Here is a 20,234-nt window from a genome sequence, read left to right as displayed (position 1 = left end):
GGCCAGAATGTAGCCTTTCCATTGTGCTTTGGTTCTAAGGTCGAGCGCAAGCTCTCTTCCTTCTTCCTGGAACCACTGCATAGAGCGTACAGCTACTTACTTAATAGCTGGTCAGGGGTGGTCAGGATTGTGGCACCCTGTTCTGATTCTTCTCCGCTTTGGATCTTACCTTCGAAAAACTTATTGAGGTATTTATACCCATTTTTTTTCCCCCAGCGGCAAACTGAAGTGCTATGGAATGTGGGTTTTTTCCTCCACCGCCACCGTTTTAGTCTCACAATAACAACCCTGTGAGGTCAGTCAGGCCAGGAGATTGACTGGCTCTGGGTCGCACAGGAAGTTGCCGTGACTCAGGATTTGAACCTGGATCTCCCGGATCCTAATCCGTTCCTCCAATTGGTGTACCATGTAGATTCGAAAGGAACTGCAATGTGTAAGCCTGAAGCCCGTGGAGGTTTAGAGACGATGAAGATGCAAGATGGAGGTTTAGAGACGACAAAGTTTAGGACTGTGCATGTTGGACTGTGTGCAAATGTGAATATTTCTCAATGCACAGGTGTAGGGCAACAGACAGGGTGAGGGTCTTGAAAGGTTGTAGATCTAATCTGATCTTGGGCTCTATGGTTAAAGTCATCCTGTCTTATCGATTCCACCGATCGACTGACGGCCGGACCACTAATAGAATTTACTGATATTACTGTTAATTAATTATTGGATCTTTTAATCAATCAATTGGTAACTGAATTATTAGAATATATTTATATATTAGACTATATATATCTATCATTATAATCTTTTTAGCTTATTAATTAGGATGGGGTGGGAGGGATTATATCTTTTAATAATGCTAGGAATGAATGAATTACAGAAATTTTAAACTAATTGATCGGAAAGTGGATAGGGATGGGCAACTGAATTAATTAATTTAAGATATAAGTAGTGGGTCTAGCAGTTGGGAATCGGAGAGGTCGGTGGGGGAGGGGTAAGTTGGAACGGCAGGTGGAGACAAGTCGGGGAGTGATACCGGTGAGTTTTTTATCTTGGGCCAGTGCAGATGCTCGGCCAAGGGATTCCAGTGCTCCTGGGGAGGGGAAGATACGACGGTGGGAACAGACAGAAATATAAAGGAAGGAGACAGAGACAAAATGGGGCTCGGCCACCTTCCAGTCTACTTCCCATCCCAACGGTGGCAGGTAGTGGGGCTAAGAGGAGTTGCTCGCCTCTGTCATTGGTGTTATGCAACGCCAGGTCCATAAATAATAAGACCACGACCCTTAGGGAGTTTCTGCTTCGGCAGGACATGGACCTGGCTTGCGTGACCGAGACCTGGGTGAGAGACGGGGAGACAGTAGCTCTCTCCCAGATGTCCCCCCCAGGGTACTCGGTCTTTCACCAATCACGGACTAGCGGGCGGGGGGGGAGGGGTAGCGCTACTCATACGGGAGGGTTACTCCTTTCGGGCTCTCCCAGACCCAAAGATTGATGCACCAGTCTGGCATGGGATGTTGGAGAGGGGTTGGCAGTTTGGCTGGTGTACCGTCCACCTAACGCACCAGCTAACGCCTTACCATCACTATTGGAGGCAGTGGCGGGCTGGGCGTTGGAGTTCCCAGGGCTTATGGTCCTGGGTGACTTTAACGTCCATGCTGACGACACGGCCTCCACTCAGGCGATGGACCTAGTGTCTTCCATGGCGACACTGGGACTCTCTCAATTTGTCACGATTCCCACGCATCAGGCCGGGCACACATTAGACCTGATCTTTGCGTCTGGGATTTTGGTGAACGATATCGCCGTAGAAGCGGTTCCATGGTCGGATCACCTAGCTCTTAAGGCCCCTATGGGGACTCCGCCCCAACCCTGTATGGGCGGAGAGCCTATTTTGGCTTGCCCTCGGGGCCTGATGGACCCGGAACGGTTCCAAATGGCCCTGAGGGATCCCTGGCCCACTGGCAATTCCCTCGATGACCTGGTGGAAACCTGGCAAGGCCAGCTATCCAAGGCCATCGACGAAATTGTACCTCGGCGCCCTCTGTGCCCTCGTGTGCGGCTGGCTCCATGGTATACCTTGGAGCTGCGCCGGCTGAAACAAGGGCTCAGACGACTAGAGAGGCAGTGGAGGCATACTCGGGACGAAGTGACGAGAACATCTTATAGAACGTTTGTGAAGTCTTATGAGATGGCAGTCAAGGCTGCAAAGAAAGACTACTTTGCAACCAAGATTGCATCTGCAAATTCGCGTCCAGCACAATTGTTTAGAATAATTGGAGACCTTATAACACTGCCACAAGGCAAACCAAATGTTAGAGAATTAGAGATTGGCTGTGAGGCATTTGCGAAATACTTTGCAGATAAAATCTCATTGCTCCGCCAAGACCTGCCTACCACATTAGATACAGTGAGTGAAATTGAGGCTCCGTGCCTGTCTTCGGGTTTGATGCTGGACCACTTCAACCCACTCAGCCTGGAGGAAGTCGATAGAATCCTCTCTGCTGCTCGCCCAACAACATGTGATCTGGACCCCTGCCCCTCTTGGCTGATTAAATCTTGCCAGAGGGAGCTTAGATGTCCTTTACAGGGCATCATAAATAGATCCCTCGCAGAGGGGCACTTTCCAACACCTCTGAAAGAGGCATTGGTCCGCCCTCCTTGAAAAAATGTACAGCAGACCCGGCCGAATTGGCGAATTACCGTCCGGTGTCTAATTTACCGTTTTTAGGTAAAATTATTGAGAGGGCAGTGGCGTTGCAGCTACAGAGGTTTCTGGATGACGCTTCCGTCCTGGACCCGTGCCAGTCTGGTTTCCGGCCAGGCCATGGGACGGAGACGGTGCTGGTCGCCTTGGTGGATGGCCTCCAGCGGCAACTGGATCGAGGCGGCGTTGCGGTGCTGATGCTGTTAGACCTGTCGGCGGCATTTGATACAGTCGACCACCAGCTACTGACGCGCCGCCTCGCCGACATTGGGGTTGGGGGGTTGGCCTTGCAATGGCTTTCCTCCTTCCTCTTAGGTCAGGGACAAAGGGTGGCTATTGGGGATGAGCGGTCCCAGAGGCGCACACTGGACTGTGGAGTGCCCCAGGGAGCAGTTCTTTCCCCGATGTTGTTCAACATCTATATGTGCACCCTTGCCCAGATTGCCCGGAGGTTTGGGCTGGGTTGCCATCAATATGCAGATGACACCCAGCTCTATCTACTAATGGACGGCCGGCCCGACTGCGCCCCAGGGAATCTGGACCAGGCCTTACAGGCTGTTGTGACGTGGCTTAGGCTGAGCGGGCTGAAGCTAAACCCAGCGAATACAGAGGTCCTTTGTGTGGGACGCGGCGCCCTGGGAAGGGAAATAGCTCTCCCGGCCTTCGACGGCGTGCCATTGAAAGCAGCGCGCCAGGTAAAGAGCCTGGGTGTTTTACTGGAGCCTTCATTATCAATGGAGGCCCAGATAGCAGCCACTGCCAAGTCAGCATTCTTCCATCTGAGGCGGGCAAGGCAGTTGGCCCCTTTCCTTGAGCGCCGGGACCTCGCAACAGTGATCCATGCAACGGTCACCTCAAGATTAGACTACTGTAATGCCCTCTACTTGGGGCTACCTTTGTGCCGGACCCGGAGACTGCAGCTAGTGCAGAACGCGGCGGCCAGGCTGCTGTTGGGACTCCCAAGATGGGAGCACATTCGGCCGGACTGCACTGGCTGCCGATTACATACCGAGTCCAGTACAAAGTGTTGGTCATTACCTTTAAAGCCCTATATGGCTGAGGACCGGCCTACCTGAGGGACCGTTTCTCCCCATATGAACCCCAGAGGGCACTGAGGTCAGCCGGGAAAAAGAAAATGACTATCCCTAGGCCGAAAGAGATCAAGCTCCAGAACACCCGAGCACGGGCCTTTTCAGTCGCGGCCCCCGCCCTATGGAATCAGCTTCCTGAGGAGGTGCGGGCCCTGTGGAACCTTGATCAGTTCCGCAGGGCCTGCAAGACCACCCTCTTCAAGTTAGCATATACGGACTGCTGAACAATGCTGTTAATTAAGGATCCACCGACACGGCCCTGTCTGAGGACCTATGTTATCATGGAAATCATACAAACTGACAGAAACTAGCGTCATCGCTGTCAGATTAAATTATATATTTTAATTATATCGACTGGTTTTTAAATGACGTTAAATTTAAAGTTTATATGGTTAAATTTAAAGTTTTTATATTTATTATTGTATGTGTATGAAATGTTGTTAGCCGCCCTGAGCCTGCCTAGGTGGGGAGGGTGGGATACAAATAAAATTTTACTTACTTACTTACTTACTTACTTACTTACTTACTAGATCCCAACGAGAAATGGCATTCGTTTCCACGCAGGGACCCACCGTGGTTGACCAAACCACATTAATGAAAAAATACCTCCAATTTGTGGCAGCCCTAACAGATGTCAATACACGTAAGTTTATTTGGGGTGGTAACTCAGTATCTGGAGCTGGGTTGCTGGCCTGGTACAGATGTAATGGGAGACCTCGGTTTGTATCCCCTTTGTGCTTTGGAACCTCAATGGGTGACCTTGGGCCAACTACATGCTCCCAGCCTAACCTACCTCACAGGGCTATTGTGAGGATAAGATGGAGGAGAGAAGAACGATGTTAATTCACTTTTAGTCCCTGTTGAGAAGAAAAGTAGTGTGGAGATGGGAAGACAGAAACTAGGGAACATGTGATGTTTGAATGTAAACTGTACCAAAACATTAGAGCCAGTTATATAACTTCGATCTGCTCTCGGTTTCCTGGGAGAAATGAAAGATTTTATTTAGACAAGTTGTTAGCTGACCGAGAGCAAGGTAATTACTTTAAACATGGCAAAATTTGCTATGCAGGCCATTAAAATCCAGAAAATCCTATCAACAGTTAGTCAGCCCAAATGGAGATTTTTAGATATTTTAATTGTTTAATAGTAGTTTACTTTTGATGTTGTTGACTGATGTTGCTGATGATGTCTGTATGGATTTTGGTGGTGTACCGGGGGAATATGAGATCTTTTACTCCACTTTTATGTGTGTAAATGCAATAAATAAATAATGTTGGAGCTGAAAAGAGCAAGAGTCCAGTAGCAAGACTGACAAAATTTGTGGCAGGGTAGGAGCTTCTGTTTGCTCCTTGGGAGGACAGCTATGGCGAACCTGGGCAGTATAATAAAAAGTAGAGACATCAGCCTGCCAACAAAAGTCCGTATCGTCAAAGCGATGGTATTCCCAGTAGAAATGTATGGCTGTGAGAGCTAGACCATAAGGAAGGCCGAGTGCAGAAGAATAGATCCTTTTGAGATGTGGGCTGGAGAAGACTCTTGAGAGTCCCTTGGACTGCAAGAAGATCAAATCAGTCTGTCCTAAGGGAAATCAACCCTGTAAGGTCAAATGCTGAAGCTGAATCTCAAATACTTTGGCCACCCAATGAGAAGGGAGTACTCACTGGAGAAGATCCTGATGCTGGGAAAGACAGAAGGCAAAAGAAGAAGGGGACGGCAAAAGATGAGGTGGCTGGGCAGCGTTACTGATGTAACAAACACGAATTTGAGCAGACTTCAGAGGATGGTGGAAGACAGGAGGACCTGGCGTGACTTTGTCCATGGGGTCGCAAAAAGTCAGACTCGACTGTGCGACTGAACAACAACAAAAGGAGCTTTTGTGAGACACTTCTTACTTTTCCAGGTCTGAAGACATGATCAGCGACTCATGAAAGCTCCTATCCAGCCACACATTTTGTTAGTCCTTAAGGCGTTCCTGGAGTCTTGCTCTTTTTGGCTGCTGTAATCAGACTAGCCCGGCTACCCATCTTAAATCGTGTTGTGTTCATGTCAAACTCTGACTTGGGCATTGGGAGCCAGTCTTGGCCTGCACGCTCTTCCCCCTCTTCCCTTGTTTATCACCTACACCAGGGGTAGGGAACGTTGGCTCTCCGGATGTTTTTATTTTGCCTACAACTCCCATCAGCCCCAGCCATTGGCCATGCTGGCTGGGGCTGATGGGAGTTGTAGGCAAAAAAAAAATCTAGAGAGCCAACGTTCCCTACCCCTGACCTCCATTGATAGCCTGTGAGGTGAGTTAGGCTGAGAGTGTGTGACTGGCCTAGGATCGCTCAGGGAGCTTCCATGGCGGAGTGGGGATTCCTATGTGGGCCTCCCAGTCCCAGGTCTTGGTCTGGCACTCTACGCTGATGCCCAAACGAGGTTGTTGGTGACCAGAGTCTCCAGCTAAACTGCAAAGTTTGTGAATCCTGGTTAAGAGGAGACATAGTTGTTGTTCTTGGTTAGTGTAGGCGCGAATGCAGTGCTGAACTGTGATGAAGGCCAACAAGGGAAGGGGAGAATTCACATTCTGGAGGCAAAGGGTGTGCACGTGCCCCAGGATGGCTTCGGGTTTTCAACCCATGCTTTGCTTGGAGCCAGGAACCCCACTTTTTACAAAGAGGCAAAATGATGAATACTATTTTCTTGAACCCTATAAAAACCCCATGTGTGTGTGTGTGCGCCAGTGTGTGTGTGTGCAAAGATGTGTGATTGAGAATCTTGGCTTGTGTGACTGAAAAGTTGTGAATCATGGATACTTGCAGTTGTGAGGGTCATGAGAGCCAAACTGATAAGATCTGATTGCTTCTTTGGGTCACACGACTGCGTTGACTTCATCTTTCCTGGACGTTTTTGCTTGTTGGGTTATTTGTTTTTCCTCTTCTTCTGTAGCGGATGAGACTAAATTGAAGATGATGCAAGAAGTCAGTGAAAACTTTGAGGTATTGACCGTTTGTCTGATCTAAGGGTTGTCACCCATGGGTGGGAGGTGCCTGGAAGGGCTGTCGTGGTGTGCAAAAGGTCTCAGGCTCAGCTATACCCTTCTGTGGACGTAGAAGGCTGTAACTTTGACAACTAAGGGGAAGGCATGACAGAGGTTTATAAAATTATGCACGAGGTGGAGAGAGTAAGCAAAGAGAACTTTTTCTCCCTCTCCCCAAAGACTAGAATTCGAGGGCATCCAATGAAGCTGATGGATGGCAGGTTCAGGATGGACACAACAAAATACTACTTTTCATGGAGAGTGATTGAGATGCCAGAGGGTGTAGGGATGGCCACAGGAAGAAAGAGTTTGTCAATGAGATTAGATAGGTTCATGGAGGATAAATCTGCCAGTGGCCACTAGCTGTGGTGACTGAAGGAACTTCCGTAAGGACATAAGAGAAGCCATGTTGGACCAGGCCAATGGCCCATCCAGTCCAACACTCTGTGTCACATAAGAACATAAGAGAAGCCATGTTGGATCAGGCCAACGGCCCCTCCAGTCCAACACTCTGTGTCACAGAAGAACATAAGAGAAACCATGTTGGAGCAGGCCAATGGCCCATCCAGTCCAACACTCTGTGTCACATAAGAACATAAGAGAAGCCATGTTGGATCAGGCCAATGGCCTCTCCAGTCCAACACTCTGTGTCACATAAGAACAGAAGAGAAGCCATGTTGGATTAGGCCAATGGCCCATCCAGTCCAACACTCTGTGTCACATAAGAGAAGCCATGATGGATCAGGCCAGTGGCCCATCCAGTCCAACACTCTGTGTCACATAAGAACATAAGAGAAGCCATGATGGATCAGGCCAGTGGCCCATCTTGTCCAACACTCTGTGTCACATAAGAACATAAGAGAAGCCATGTTGGATCAGGCCAATGGCCCATCCAGTCCAACACTCTGTGTCACATAAGAACAGAAGAGAATCCATGTTGGATTAGGCCAATGGCCCATCCAGTCCAACACTCTGTGTCACATAAGAGAAGCCATGATGGATCAGGCCAATGGCCCATCCAGTCCAACACTCTGTGTCACATAAGAACATAAGAGAAGCCATGATGGATCAGGCCAGTGGCCCATCTTGTCCAACACTCTGTGTCACATAAGAACATAAGAGAAGCCATGATGGATCACGCCAGTGGCCCATCCAGTCCAACACTCTGTGTCACATAAGAACATAAGAGAAGCCATGTTGGATCAGGCCAGTGGCCCATCCAGTCCAACACTCTGTGTCACACAATGACCAAAACCCACCCCCCAGGAGGTCCATCAGGGTTCAGGACACTAACATTCAGAGGCATTAATCCTCTGAATTCCAGAGCCAGGAGGCAACATCAGGGGAAGGCCTCTGCTTCTATGCCTTGTTATTGTCCACCCAGAGGAATTGGTTGGCCACTGTGGGAGACAGGATGCTGAACTAGATGGACCACTGGTCTGATCCAGCTGGGCTCTTTTTAATGTTCTTATGCTGACTTCCTTTTTCTTTGCTTTTGACTGCACCTGGTTATTTTATCTCATTTTAATGCAGTTTGTGTTCATGTTTTCATTTTTTGTAAGCTGACCTTGGGGGCCTTTTAAAAGAAGAATACTTGAGAGAAAAAAAATTCTCGAATCAGTCTGCAGAATGAAGGCAACGGCTTGCTTAAAAACCTTTCCTTTCCCTCTCTTTCTAGAACGTGACGTCATCCCCTCAGTATTCCACGTTCCTGGAACACATCATCCCTCGATTTCTTACTTTTCTTCAGGACGGAGAAGTCCAGTTTCTGCAGGAAAAACCAGCCCAGGTACATGGTTAAATCTTGCAAAGATGGGTGTGCATGCACATCTGTTACAGTAGCAGTAGAGGTGTGTGGTAAAGTAAATAGCCTGTAAAGCACTGCGGAACTGGGATTTCTCTGTTTCCCCACTTCCCCCCAGAGATGTGTTCATCCTCTGGTTTTCGAGCACGCTAGTGGCTAGAGCAGGGATGTCAAACATGCGGCCCGGGGGCCGAATCAGGCCTCTAGAGAGCTCCTATCAGCCCCCCCCGAACAATTGGCTCTTGACTGCTTCCTTCTCCTCTCTCTTGCTTCCTTCTGCTACTCGACTTGCTTTTCAAGGGTTGCTCAGTCGTACAGGAGCTATAGAGCAAAACCTCTACTTTCTCCATTGGCTGAGGCTCCTCCCCCTCCTGGTCCCCTGGGGAGGGAGGGAAAGAGCCAGAGCTTCCTTTGCCCAGTTCCCTGGATTCTATGGGAGAGATACAAAGAAAGCACCTTTAAGACCAACAAGTTTTATTTTAAGCATGTTTCATTTTAAATTTAAAAAAACAACCTTTAGTCGTGTTTGTGTCCTTTAAAAAGTTTATATCTCTGCTACTTAATCTAAAATAGGTACACACATGGCCCAGCCCGACAAGATCTCATTTATGTCAGATCCGGCCCTCATAACAAATGAGTTTGACACCCCTGGGTTAGAGCATGCAATTTTTAGCAGAGTTCCGGTTGTCTTAAGTCCATTGTAAGTCAGTGCGCCTGCAGCAGCTTAACTCGTTGTAGGACTGCAGTGCCAGAAATGGTGGCAGCGGTTAGACATTGACGGTAGGGTAGCTTCCTGGATGTAGCTCTTGCTCCATTCGATGCCATACCTTCTTGCTGGTGGCTTCTGACACCTGGCCCCAGGGATGTCCGAGCCCTGTAATGAAGTGTTCCTCTGGGAAGTGTTCCCAAGGGAAATGAAAACAGATGTTGGGCAGGTGGTCACACAGCACAGTGGACTTCCCTTAGGGGAGCCCTGTTATCCATTGAGGGCTCCTAAATCAAGTGCATTTTTAATTTATGCATATTTCTGTCTTTCCCCACAGTGTGCCTCTGAGTATAGTTTGGTACAGTGGTTAAGTGTGTGGACTGTTATCTGGGAGAGCTGGATTTGATTCCCCACTCCTCCGCTTGCATCTGCTGGAATGGCCTTGGGTCAGCCAGAGCTCTCGCAGGAGTTGTCCTTTAAAGGGCAGCTGCTGTGAGAGCCCTCTCCAGCCCCACCCACCTCACAGGGTGTCTGTTGTGGGGGAGGAAGGTAAAGGAGATTGTAAACCGCTCTGAGACTCTGTCCTTGAAAGGGCAGCTGCTGTGAGAGCCCTCTCCAGCCCCCACCCACCTCACAGGGTGTCTGTTGTGGGGGGAGGAAGGGAAAGGAGATTGTAAGCCACTCTGAGACTCTGATTCAGAGAGAAGGGCAGGGTCTAAATCTGCAGTTTTCTCCTCCTCCTTCTCCTCCTGCTGCTGCTGATAGTGAATAATGCTGGATAGAGGAGTACCAGGGGAACAAATTGTGATCTTATTTCCCCCTTCCTAACTCTGATTTGTTTGTGTGGTTTTTAAAACGTATCTTCATGGGCTTTTACTAAGTTTTAATTCGCCTGCCGAAAGCCAGTGCAGCTGGTAAAAGGTTCTTGTTGGGTTTCAACACCAAAATTAAACGTTGAACTGGAAAAGAGATTTTTGTTCACCCAGCTCTCCTTAATTGTGTTTCGGATCTGTAGTTTAAAAAAATTAGTTTGGTAAAATTAGTTTTAAAACATGTACTTTGAAACATGCAGCATGGATAATTCTCAACCTAGATTTTGAATAATGTTCTTGGATATATGTACATTGGTGGTGGTGGTTGAAAGTGCCCTCAGGGTGCAGGGTGATCCTGTAGAGTTTTTGAGGCAAGAAACACACGGAAGTGATTTGACATTGTCTACTTCTGCAAAGCAACCACAGACTTCCTTGGTTGTCTCCCCTCCAAGTAGAAATCAGAGCCGACTCTGCCTTAGTTTCTGGGATCTGATGAGATCAGGCTAGTCTGGGCCTTCCAGGTCAGAGCACGAGAGGAACAGAGGTGGTCTGTCACTGCCTGCCTCTGTGTAGCAACACTGGACCTTGTTGTTGGTCTCCCATTCAAGCACTAACCAGAGCCAACTCTGCTCAGCTGAGATCTGACAAGTCTGGGCTAGCCTGGGCCATCCAGGTCAGGGCAAGAGACATGCAGAAGTGGGTTGTCATTGCTTGCCTCTGTGTAGTCACCCCAGGTTTCCTTGGTGGTCTCCTATCCAAGTGCTAACCATGATTGGCTCTTTTTAGCTCCTGAGATGAGATCTGGCCAGGCCTGGATCATCCAGGTCAGAACAAGAGAGGAGCAGAGGTGGTTTGCCAGTGCCCACCTCTGTGTAGTGACCCTGGGCTCCCTTGGTGCTCTCCCACCCAAGCACTAAGCAGAGCTGATCCTGCCTAGCTTCTTTGGTGAGATTGGGCAGGAAATACACATGCTAGTAATCCTTCCTTCCTTCCTTCCTTCCTTCCTTCCTTCCTTCCTTCCTTCCTTCCTTCCTTCCTTCCTTCCTTCCTTCCTTCCTTCCTCCCTCCCTCCCTCCCTCCCTCCCTCCCTCTTTCTCTCTTTCCCCTCTCTTCTCTCTCTCTCTTTCTCTCTCTTCTCTTTCTCTCTCTCTCTTTCTCTGTCTTTCTCTTTCTTTCTTTCTTTCTTTCTTTCTTTCTTTCTTTCTTTCTTTCTTTCTTTCTTTCTTTCTTTTTCTCTCTCTCTCCTTCCTTCCTTCCTTCCTCCCTCTTTCTCTCTTTCCCTCTTTCTCTCTCTCTCTTTCTCTCTTTTTTCTCTCTCTCTCTTTCTGTCTTTCTCTTTCTTTCTTTCTTTCTTTCTTTCTTTCTTTCTTTCTTTCTTTCTTTCTTTCTTTCTTTCTTTCTTTCTCTCTCTCTCTCTCTCTCTCCTTCCTTCCTTCCTTCCTTCCTTCCTTCCTTCCTTCCTCCCTCCCTCCCTCCCTCTTTCTCTCTTTCCCTCTTTCTCTCTCTCTCTTTTTCTCTCTCTTTCTCTTTCTCTCTCTTTTTTTCTCTCTCTCTCTTTATCTGTCTTTTTCTTTCTTTCTTTCTTTCTTTCTTTCTTTCTTTCTTTCTTTCTTTCTTTCTTTCTTTCTTTCTTTCTTTCTTTCTTTCTTTCTTTCTTTCTTTCTTTCTTTCTTTCTCTCTCTCTCTTCCTTCCTTCCTTCCTTCCTTCCTTCCTTCCTTCCTTCCTTCCTTCCTTCCTTCCTTCCTTCCTTCCTTCCTTCCTTCCTTCCTTCCTTCCTTCCTCCCTCTTTCTCTCTCTCTCTTTTCTCTCTCTCTCTCTTTTTTCTCTCTCTCCCTTTCTCTGTCTTTCTCTTTCCCTCTTTCTTTCTTTCTTTCTTTCTTTCTTTCTTTCTTTCTTTCTTTCTTTCTTTCTTTCTTTCTTTCTTTCTTTTTCTCTCTCTCTCTCTCCTTCCTTCCTTCCTTCCTTCCTTCCTTCCTTCCTTCCTTCCTTCCTTCCTTCCTTCCTTCCTTCCTTCCTTCCTTCCTTCCTTCCTTCCTTCCTTCCTTCCTTCCTTCCCTCCCTCCCTCCCTCCCTCCCTCCCTCCCTCCCTCCCTTCCTCCCTTCCTTCCTTCCTTCCTTCCTTCCTTCCTTCCTTCCTTCCTTCCTTCCTTCCTTCCTTCCTGTAAAAAGTGAAATGTACAGCATGGTTTTCCAGACAGTTTGCTCACAATAGTTTGAAAACTGTAAGGTATGCTAATTGTTGCACGTGTTGGTGTTTTGACTGAGAGTTAATAGGTGGATGTCACTAGGGAATGGTTGTGCAATCTCACATGCTGTATACTTCTGTAGTTTCAAAACAATATTTTTTTTTTGTCTTCCTAGCAACTGAGGAAACTGGTTCTGGAAATAATCCACAGGATACCAACAAACGAACACCTTCGTCCACACACCAAAAATATTCTTTCTGTGATGTTCAGATTTCTAGAGGTACCGTACCTTAAGTCACTAAATATTTGCAGCATTCTTTGGTGGGGGGCATAGATTTCCCTGCATTCGCACCTTCATTGCTGGAAAGATAACTGGAAGTGCAGGGAAACTGATGAAACAGCATTGTGATGTATTGAGGCACTCATGTACTTGTTTTGGTTGCTGTTTATATGGTGAAGGTTGTCTTCGTATATATAACAGAAGAACTGGTGCAAAACACAACAACCAGGTTGTTAATGGAGCTACCTTTACGGGAGCACATTCAACCTGTGCTGGAAACTTCCAAGGTTCTGGTCATGACCTTTAAATCCCTATATGGCAGGGGTGGCCAACAGTAGCTCTCCAGATGTTTTTTGCCTACAGCTCCCATCAGCCCCAGCCAGCATGGCTGACGGCTGGGGCTGATGGAAGTTGTAGGCAAAAACATCTGGAGAGCTACTGCTGGCCACCCCTGCTATATGGCGTGGGACCTGTCTACCTCCGGGACCGCCTCTCCCCATATAAACCTCAGAGAGCGCTTTGATCAAGTACACAAAATCGTCTTATGATCCCCGGGCCAAAAGAAGCACGGCTGTCCACCACTCGAGTCAGAGCTTTGTCAGTGGCAACCCCTGCCCTGTGGAATGCCCTCTCCGAAAACATCAGGGCCCTGCGGGACTTGCAACAATGCCTGTAAGACAGAACGATTTAAACTAGCGTTTAATAAAAAATGGGGAGGCGACCACCATCTGACCTCCCTGCAGCATTGACACTGGAACCACCCCAGTACAAATTTAGAGCGCCAAAGAATTATTTTATAACATTGTCAGATGCAACGCTCGACGAGAACTAAAACCCGCTGTTTGGATCCTAGTGACTGTATTGGAAATTATACTATATTTTTAAATTGCTTTGAACTGCCAAATTGTTTTAATGATTTTATTGTATCTTGTTCTTAATACTGTGTTTTGTCAATTGCTGAGCCCGCTGGGGGAGGGCAGGATATAAATGCAATAAAATAAATAAATAAACTGATCCTGTTAGGGGTGAAATCTACAGTTTTAACAAGATTGGCGGAATTGTTACAGACCTAGAGATGAAGGGATTTTAGAGGTCACGTCATCTAGTTCAGGGGTCCCCAGCCCCTGGGTCGTGGACCGGTACTGGTCCGTGGACCGTGGACCGTTAGCAACCGGGTCGTTAGCAACCGAGTTGTATAATTATTTCATTATATATTACAATGTAGTCATAATAAGAATAAGAATAAGAAGGCATTGGATTTATATCCCGCCCTCCACTCTGAATCTCAGAGCGGCTCACAATCTCCTTTACCTTCCTCCCCCACAACAGACACCCTGTGAGGTGGGTGGGGCTGGAGAGGGCTCTCACAGCAGCTGCCCTTTCAAGGACAGAGTCTCAGAGTGGCTCACAATCTGCTTTACCTTCCTCCCCCACAACAGACACCCTGTGACGTGGGTGGGGCTGAGAGAGCTCCTACAGAAGCTGCCCTTTCAAGAACAACTCTGCGAGAGCTATGGCTAACCCAAGACCATTCCAGCAGCTGCAAGGCCAGTCCAGCAGCTGCAGTCAAACCCAGTTCTCCCAGATAAGAGTTTGCACACTTAACCACCACACCAAACTAAAAGAAATAAAGTACGCAGTTGTATCATTCCAAAAGCATCCCCCCCCCCCCCCGGTTCGTGGAAAAATTGTCTTCCACAAAACCGGTCCCTGGTGCCAAAAAGGTTGGGGACCACTGGTCTAGTTAATTCTCCATCTTCTGCTTGAAGATGTTGCACAAGCAAGAATCCCCCATTTCCCTATGGAAATGGTTCCAAGTGCACAACTGTCTTGGTATGCAGTAGAAGAGCTGGATTCAAATCCAGTTGCAACTTAGAAACCAGATTGATTTTTGGGATGAGAGCTTTCCAGAGTCAAAGCTGCCTTCATCAGATACAAGCGGGGAGCTCTGACTCTCAAAAGCTGATAACCCCTAAAATCTAGTTGGTCTCTCAGCTGCTGCTGGAATTGAATCTTGCTGCAGCATCTCCAGATGTACTTGGTTCCATTGTCAAACCGGCATTTACCATTATCAAGTTTCTCCTGATACTCCAAATGCTGAAATCAGCTCCGTTGCTTCAGCCAGATAGATCAGGCCCGTCGCTATTGGGTGGGGGAGGGAGGGGCTGGTCCATGCCCCTTCAATCATCCTCTCTTCTGATATGTATGGTCCCTCTGATCTTTTCTCTATTGCTCACTGCCGCTTGCTGCTGGTGCTCTGAAAAGCCAGAAAACGCCAGATATCTCCCTTGTATAATGAAAACAAGGCAATTATGTTTCCAACGCATAAATAATACACAAAACACTAGAATTACTTATGAGAAAAATTCAAAATATTGTAATGCGCACGCTGTTGCCAATAAATACAATATCCAGAATAACATAAAACCAAACCGCCAAGTGGATATTGTATTTATTGGCAACAGTGTGTGTGACAATATTTTGAATTTTTCTCATAAGCAATACTAGTGTTTTGTGTGTTATTTAGGTGTTGGAGATATTAGTCTACTGCCGCTCTGAAAAGCAGCATTGCTGCTGTAACGAATTGCTACCCACAATGCTGCCAGCCTCCCCCTCTACCTTCACTCCAAACACGCGGCACCCACCGCTGGGCTGATAAATCAGCAACGCTGCTTCCACCTCCTTCCACTGCCAGCTTTGTCTTGCTGGCAGCAGTGGGGGGTAGCGAAAGCAGCGAGGGGCAGGCGCTTGTCCTCTTTGTCCTGGCGCTTCCTCCTCTTGCTCCGTCCTGAGTCAGAACGCTTTGTGTCTGAATAAGAGCAGGAAGCTGGAGGAGCCGGGGGCCAGCCCCTTTTCTCTTTGCTCCTCCCCTCTCTGGGATGAGGAAGTGCTGCCCAACACCTGTGCTTGTCTGCGACCCTCTCCTCTCCTGCTCCACCACACCTGCAATTGCAGAGATGGGGGGAAATAGTGGGGGTTGATCAGCTTTCTTGGGGGAAGGGGACTCCTGCAGCTGGCTGCCATGCACGGTTTTTATTTATCTTGCAGCCAGCTGCCGAGGGTTTTGTTTTATTTTATTTTAAATTGTGACATCTTTTGTGACATTCTGAGCCCTACAGCCCCTCCACCTAAAATTTTATCTCCTGCCCCCCCTCCCCCTAAAATTTTCTGGCTACAGAAGAAAACTGCAGGTTTATACCCCACCGTTTCTCTGAATCAGAGACTCAGAGCGGTTTACAATCTCCTATATCTTCTCCCCCCCTCAACAGGCACCCTGTGAGGTAGGTGGGGCTGAGAGGGCTCTCACAGCAGTTGCCCTTTCAAGGACAGAATCTCAGAGCGGCCTACAATCTCCTTTTCCTTCCTCCCCCACAACAGACACCCTGTGAGGTGGGTGGGGCTGGAGAGGGCTCTCACAGCAGCTGCCCTTTCAAGGACAGAATCTCAGAGTGGCCTACAATCTCCTTTTCCTTTCTTCCCCACAATAGACACCCTGTGAGGTGGGTGGGGCTGGAGAGGGCTCTCACAGCAGCTGCCCTTTCAAGGACAGAATCTCAGAGCGGCCTACAATCTCCTTTCCCTTCCTCCCCCACAACAGACACCCTGTGAGGTGGGTGGGGCTGGAGAGGGCTCTCACAGCAGCTGCCCTTTCAAGGACAGAATCTCAGAGCGGCCTACAATCTCCTTTCCCTTCCTCCCCCACAACAGACACCCTGTGAGGTGGGTGGGGCTGGAGAGGGCTCTCCCAGCAGCTGCCCTTTCAAGGACAACTCCTGCGATAGCTATGTCTAACCCAAGGCCATTCCAGCAGCTGTAAGTGGAGGAGTGGGGAATGAACTCAGTTCTCCCAAATAAAATTCTGCACATTTAACCACTACATCAAACAGTATTGAGTTAGGTGAAGTTTTTCTTTCTGGACAGACAGATGACTGGTCTCCTGTCTTGATCCATGCGAGAGCCCTTTTGGGTGTGCTTCTCCTCAATTGTCACCATGTTAAACATAGCCGAAAGCAAAGTTTTCTTCCTAGAGGCATGAAATAATTTGGTTTTCATAATCGATGTAGGTGGTTAGGAATTCTGTCCTGCTCTAATAAATCTTGTGTTCTCTCCCACCTCTGTTCTAGACTGAAAATGAGGAAAATGTACTGATTTGTCTGCGGATAATTATAGAACTGCACAAACAGTTCCGACCGCCAATTACTCAGGAGGTAATTTTTTTTTTTTAGCCGTAGAACCAAATGAGGTGATAATATTAAACTGCACCCTGTCTTTTCATCCCCCCCCATCTACTGCTTGTGTCTGAAATTTCCATCTGTCATGCATTTAGCACCATAAATGTCATGGAAATGGTTCATAACTTTTCCTTTTAATTCAGAGGGTTTTTTAAAAAAAAAATGCAGTATACTTTTTACAGCAGTTTCACATGCGGTGAACAGTGTACTTTCAATCCACTTTCAGTGCAACTGGATTTTCAGTGCACTATAAACATCACGGAAACAGGTCGTACTTTCCTTTTAATTCAGAGACCTTTTAAAAATCCAATATACTTTTGAACAGCTGGTGGGAAGTTGATCACTCGCGCTGGAGGTGGAGCAACGCTAGTGAGAAATTGGTAAAAGTTTGAGTCCAGTGTCACCTTTAAGACCGACTACGTTTTATTCAATGGAGCATAGTGGCACGGTTCCACAGTTAAGGATACATCTGCTCATCACCCTCTGATTTTGACATATTTAGAAGAAGATATTGGATTTATATCCCGCCTATACTCTGAATCTCAGAGTGGTCACAGTCTCCTTTACCTTCCCCCCCCCCCCCCACACACACACAACAGACACCCTGTGAGGTAGGTGGGGCTGAGAGAGCTCTTACAGCAGCTGCCCTTTCAAGGACAACTCCTGTGAGAGCTCTGGCTGACCCAAGGCTGTTACAGCAGTTGCAAGTGAAGGAGTGGGGAATCAAACCCGATTTGGTGTAGTGGTTAAGTGTGTGGACTCTTATCTGGGAGAACCGAGTTTGATTCCTCACTCCTCCACTTGCAGCTCCTGGAATGGCCTTGGGTCAGCCATAGCTCTTGAAGAGTTGTCCTTGAAAGGGCAGCTGCTGTGAGAACCCTCTCAGCCCCACCCACCTCACAGGGTGTCTGTTGTGGGGGGAGAAGGTATAGGAGATTGTAAACCGCTCTGAGACTCTCATTCAGAGAAAAGGGCGGGGTATAAATCTGCAGTCTTCTTCTCCTGATAAGAGTCTGTGCACTTCACCACTACACCAAACTGGCTCTCAACTGGCTCTGTTTCCTTCACTGTGTCTCCTCCCCCAACCCCCCCCAAGAATTAAACCCAAATAAATGGCTTGTTATTCCTGTTTGGTCTTTGCATATGTTAAATATCTTCATTCATCGGCCTGCCAACATCTTTTGACCATCCCTGGCTCAGAGGACGTCTGGCTTGCCTCAACCAGGGCCTTTTCAGCCCTGGCCCCGACCAGGTGGAATCAGCTTCCTACAGAGATTTGGGCCCTTCTGGATTTGTTACCATTCTGGAGGGCCTGTAAAACGGAGCTGTTCTGCCAGGTCTATGGCTGAGGCAAGCGAATGTCCTCACCCTTCTACACCATCCAACGGGCCTCCCAGTATTGACTGCCACTTCATTCGGGGCCAATCCTGTTGACACCTTGGGGCAACTTAGGCTGCACACAATAATTAGGCCTCAAGTGCTTATACCATCCATGCTGTCTTAAATGATTGACTTAATGGATTGGTTTAATTGTTTTAACTATTTTGATGTTTTATTATTGATTTTTAATGTTTTAGCTTGTTGGAATCCACCCTGAACATATATGCACATATAAAGCTGCCTTATACTGAGTCAGACGCCCAGTCCATCAATGTCAGTCTTGTCTACTCAGACTGGCAGCAGCTCTCCAGGGTCTCAAGCTGAGGTTTTCCTCGCCTACTTCCCTGGACCCTTTTTAGTTGGAGATGCTGGGGACTGAACCTGGGAGCTTCTGCTTACCAAGACAGATGTTCTAGCACTGAGCCACCATCCCTCCCCTTAGACATATGAACATATATGAACATATGAGGCTGCCTTCTACTGAATCAGACCCTCGGTCCATCAAAGTCAGTCTTGTCTACTCAGACTGGCAGCGGCTCTCCAGGGTGTCAAGCGGAGGTTTTTCACGCCTCCTTGCCTGGACCCTTTTTAGTTGGAGATGCCGGGGACTGAACCTGGAACCTTCTGCTTACCAAGCAGATGCTCTATCACTGAGCCGCCGTCCCTCCCTGAGCCCTTCACGGGAAAGGGCGGGCTATAAATGTACAAAATAAATAAATGTGCTGCATGCTGATTCGTTGCCCACCCTCTGTGGACAGGAAACTTTCATTTTGTTGTGTCTGAAGAAGTGCATGTGCACGTGAAAGCTTATACTTTGAATAAAACGCTGTTGGTCTTAAAGGCACCACTGGTCTCCAACGTCATTCATTGTCTAATAGTTAAGTATTGTATCTTTGCTAGCTGGGATTGCATTGTTGTTAGCCACTGCGAATCAGAGGAGACGAGACAGTGTCATGAAACTGTAAAAGGTAAAGGTGGCCCTGTACAAGTGCCAGGTCATTACTGACCCATGGGGTGACATCACATCATCATGTTTTCATGGCAGACCTCTACGGGGTGGTTTGCCATTGCCTTCCCCAGTCATCTACACTTGACCCCCAGCAAGCTGGGTCCTCATTTGACCGATCTTGGAAGGATGGAAGGCTGAGTCAACCTCAAGCCAGCTACATGAACCCAGCTTCTGCCTGGATGAACTCAAGTACATATGAACATATGAAGCTGCCTTATACTGAATCAGACCTTTTGGTCCATCAAAGTCAGTCTTGTCTTCTCAGACTGGCAGCGGCTCTCCAGGGTCTCAAGCTGAGGCTTTTCACACCTATTTGCCTGGACCCTTTTGAGTTGGAGATGCCGGGGATTGAACCTGGGACCTTCTGCTTCCCAAGCAGATGCTCTACCACTGAGCCACTGTCCCTCCCCAAAGTAGCGAGCAGAGCTTGGACTGCAGTACAGCAGCTTCACTCTGCACCATGGGGCTCCTTTTCACGAAACTATACAACAAATAGATACTAAATACAGAGCCAGAAGTAAGAGATCCCTGCTTTTTTGGTGCCCCGTCATTGTGGTATATTGGAGTCGCATTTGGATGATGGACGATGGAGCTTTTCTCCGCTCTCGTGGCGCCGCTTGCGAAAAGGTCTCTCAGCAGTGCAGCTTCCCCGCTTTTCCACCAACAAGTGTTTTCTTTCCCCTGTTCAGATTCATCATTTCTTGGATTTCGTGAAACAGATTTACAAGGAACTCCCCAAAGTAGTGGTAGGTCTTCCGAAGTATTTAAATTGTTTTTTTTCTGTATAACTGTGTGTGGGCGTGGGGTGGTCTCGATCCATCAAAGGAATACCTCAAGTGGGGAAGGCTTTCCCCTTATCGCTTTTGGAAGGCATTTGGTCCTTTGTCTCCCGGGTGTCTGAAAGGCGTGGCACAGTCTGCCATGGATGCAACGTTCTTATGTCTCCAGTCCTTTTCCTTTAAACCTGAATGTTGATAAAAGCCCAGTCACCATCTAGCTCAGGGATTCCCAGCATTATG

The 20,234-nt window shown here is 47.8% G+C and overlaps 1 protein-coding gene across 1 annotated transcript in view; it reads left to right on the top strand.

The window, feature by feature from the left end:
* Positions 1–20,234, top strand: part of TRRAP (transformation/transcription domain associated protein) — a 280,470-nt gene that overhangs the window by 4,451 nt on the left and 255,785 nt on the right. The window contains 6 exon segments of the mRNA XM_060260958.1: positions 4,317–4,429; positions 6,715–6,764; positions 8,484–8,594; positions 12,490–12,594; positions 16,719–16,802; positions 19,905–19,961. Coding sequence (XP_060116941.1) covers positions 4,330–4,429; positions 6,715–6,764; positions 8,484–8,594; positions 12,490–12,594; positions 16,719–16,802; positions 19,905–19,961 — 507 coding nt within the window. The 5' untranslated portion in view covers positions 4,317–4,329.

Source organism: Heteronotia binoei, chromosome 20 (genome assembly GCF_032191835.1).
Source record: "Heteronotia binoei isolate CCM8104 ecotype False Entrance Well chromosome 20, APGP_CSIRO_Hbin_v1, whole genome shotgun sequence".
Classification (NCBI taxonomy): domain Eukaryota; kingdom Metazoa; phylum Chordata; class Lepidosauria; order Squamata; family Gekkonidae; genus Heteronotia; species Heteronotia binoei.
This window is presented reverse-complemented; position numbering and strand designations above follow the sequence as displayed.